The sequence below is a fragment of the Penaeus vannamei genome, chromosome 39 (assembly GCF_042767895.1).
Source record: "Penaeus vannamei isolate JL-2024 chromosome 39, ASM4276789v1, whole genome shotgun sequence".
Lineage (NCBI taxonomy): Eukaryota > Metazoa > Arthropoda > Malacostraca > Decapoda > Penaeidae > Penaeus > Penaeus vannamei.
Window position 1 is genome coordinate 8,047,441 of NC_091587.1, and position 3,378 is coordinate 8,050,818.

A 3,378-nucleotide genomic window follows, 5' to 3' on the forward strand; every position below is an offset into this window, starting at 1 on the left:
TCCATCACTACTACTGTACTAATAAATGCTAGCACAGCTGCCTCATCAGTCAACTGCTGCACAACCCGCTGCACAGCCACGTGTTTGTGCAGGAATCATATACTGTTGCATAGCTGAATGTATGATGTACAATCACATTTTTGTTTTTCGGTTTTGCTTATACAACAATGGCTTATTATCTATCACCTGGGAATAGGTATATAAATGAACATGTAATATTCACATAGATAAGAGTAGGGAATGAGATAAATATCGGAACAAAGAACTGCAGAAACACTGTCTATTAAATCAAAAGTTTGTGTCTGCACAAAAAATGTTGATGATCATGATGTTTCCCACGAACAGAGAGGAAAGGTCGAAATCGGTGACTATGGTTAAAAATCCGAGTCAAATAGATTCACTTTATACAAATCTGGCCCAGAGGCCTTCGTCGTCTGTCTCACTGGATAACAACAATGTCTATCTATTGACACAAAACAAGCAGGAAAACAGGACCTACTGGCAAAGCAAACGGACAAAATGTCGGACCCTCGTGAACTAGCCCAGGAGACAGATTCCGAGAATTAACAACAAACTGGGACCGAAAACATATATTTCCCGCCATCAGCCTTTTGACAAAATACAGAGACTGTTTCTTCATTCTACTTACGAACGAACAAGACTTGCATTCTGACTGAAGAATGAGACTTTACTACTTTGGATGATGAGGCTGACTGCGAATGCATTTGGAATCTGAGACCATTCGTTTACGTCGGTCCTGAGCTCAGCTAACGTCGAGCTACTCAAAACACACTCGTTTCAAGGGTTTAACAAATGAAAACTTTGTGCATTTATTATATAAGTAAAAAATAGAGATACTCTACAACATCAGTAGGTAAAGGTGTAACAAAAGAAAAATATGTCGAGGTGTGACATATGTCGGTGGGATCAATCATGCGGGCGACATTTGCGCGGCATGAACTTGTCTCCTTCGACGATGGCGCAGAGGGTGTTCCGCCGACATTCCGCGTCGCAGCCTTTGGATAACGCGCTGTCGCTGTCCTGGACTTGGTATCTGCAAAGAACACAACGGCGCTTACTTCACCCTCCTAGAGATGATGAAACGTTCCATATAGGTCCCTTAAAACAACATTAAATGTGGACGAAACATTCAAACGGGGTCAGGCAAAAATTTGCCATATCTATCAAGAACTTTGAAGGTTTACTGTAAGTGCAACGTATCCAAACGTGCAAACAACACCGCTTAATCCAGCACTCCACCACCCTTCGCCAAATCCCAAAGAGAACAACCCTGACCTGTGATACCGCGCGAACAGCTGAGGGTCCCGAGCCATGCGCTGAACCAGCTGATCCCAGTGCCGGGGGTCGAGGGATGGCAGCTGGAGATCGCGACGGGCGGTGTACAGCTGGTACCAGTGAGGAGCGTCGTACTTGTTGGCGTGGGTTAGGTTCATCACCCAGGTCTCGTAGTCCAGTACGTTCTGCCAAAAGGGGATGGGAGGATTAAGGTGTTTCGCGTTAATATGCGAGGAATAAGGTTTCCATTCGTAAAAAAAAAAAAAAAAAAAAAAAAAAAAAAATCCCAATAAGGACTCGAAAACCTATCAACTAAGCCACAAATCACCCCTCCTCCCAAAAAATCTTTCCAATTCTAGCCTCTCAAAAATGAAAATCAAGCCACCTACCCTTCTCCCTCTCCTCCCTCGCCTCACCCACTAAGACCCTTCCTCTCTTCCACAACCACCCTTCCCCTCTCCGTCTCCTCCCTGTCACCAACACCCTTCCCCTCTCCGTCTCCTCCCTCCCACCAACACCCTTCCCCTCTCCGTCTCCTCCCTCCCACCAACACTCTTCCCCTCCCCTCTCCTCCTCCATCAAGCCTCCCTCCTTCCCTTCTCCGTCTCCTCCCGCGCTTCTCTTACCAACACCCTTCCCCTCTCCCCCCCCCCCTTCAAAAAAATGCAGCTTACCCTCGTGGTCTCCGGATGGTCGCCGTCGATGTAGAAGACCCTGTAGGAGGGGTTGAGGTCGTGGAAGGGCCCGTTGTTGGGGGACACATACTGCACGCCGATGGGCTTGTTGGGGGCGTTGACGTCGTAGTGCACGCGGAACTCGTCCTGGTGCGAGTGCCCGTAGAACTGCCCACGGATGATGTGGGCGTACCTGGAGGCGTGGATGTACAGGTGGATGTTAGGAACCGTGTTGAGATTTTTTATTACGTGTGGATGTTCAGGTGGATGCTAAGATACGCGTTGAGTTTCTTTATTACGTATGTTTTTTGTGTGTGGGTAGACGGGCGGAGAGGTGTGGATGCTACGAGTTTTTTTGCATGACTTCTTGTGGATGTTTATGTGGGTGTTACGAATCGTGTCGAGTTTTTTCTTGTGTGGATAGAGGGGATTTTGTTTCATTATTATATTCCTTGTGCAGTTCCGGCAGGTTAAGAGTTAGCCGTAATTACAAACATTATGTACTTTGTGTGTTTATGTACCTATGTGTGTAGTACAGCAATCAACTGTGTTTGTACTATATGCATGTGCGCCTGTCTCTGTTTCTGGATGTGTGCTTTCTGTTTAATATATGCAGACAGTCCTATCTGCATTAGTAGTGTATCTTCGCTTCGTCTATTTTTCATGCAACCCATGACTAAAGAGCTCAACAGCATTCAGCGGCAAGTCACAGGCCCGTAAAACATCACACACTTCTAAAATCACCCCACCCAAAAGAAAAAAGACAACAAAAACATCACACACCCTTCCCTGACGCCCCTTTCCCTCACCTGGAGACAATCCTGGAGAACTGGTGCGCCCACTGAGCGAAGCAATCCGAATAGAAGGGCGGGATGTGGCCTATGATGTGGACCACTTCTCCTCTCGACTCGGCTTGCTGCAGCTCACTCACCAGCCAGCGGAGCACCATGCCAGGGTCGACGGACTTGTACAGCAACCACCTGTTTTAGGGAGAAGTTGTAGTATATCAACCATCTGTTTTTAGGGAAGAGTTGTAGTATATCAACCATCTGTTTTTAGGGAAGAGTTGTAGTACATCAACCATCTATTTTTAGGAAAGAGTTGTAGTACAGCAACCACTTGTTTTCAGGGAAGAGTTGTAGTATAGTGACCGCCTCTAAAGAGTAATAGGATGGTAACAGTATATTAACCAACTATATTCGGTGGTGATAATAGCGCAGAACCACCTGTATTCGGTGTGAGTGGTAATAAAGGAATTATCTGTACAAAGTGACAATAGGCACCTAAATTAAAAGTAATAATGCAGAAACCTCCTATGTTCAGTGTTTCCCTCGTATCCCCATACCTTAACCAATGAACAAGACCACATTAGACACACTTACCTACCACTCCCTCACCTCCCAATCAA

General features: G+C 46.0%; 1 protein-coding gene across 1 annotated transcript in view; it reads right to left on the reverse strand.

The window, feature by feature from the left end:
* Nucleotides 1–387: 387 nt before the first annotated feature.
* Nucleotides 388–3,378, reverse strand: part of LOC113823877 (sphingomyelin phosphodiesterase) — a gene marked incomplete in the record, with an annotated part of 14,103 nt that continues 11,112 nt past the window's right edge. The window contains 4 exon segments of the mRNA XM_070116627.1: nt 388–1,054; nt 1,297–1,481; nt 1,971–2,163; nt 2,780–2,950. Of these exon segments, the coding sequence (XP_069972728.1) occupies nt 928–1,054; nt 1,297–1,481; nt 1,971–2,163; nt 2,780–2,950 (676 nt within the window).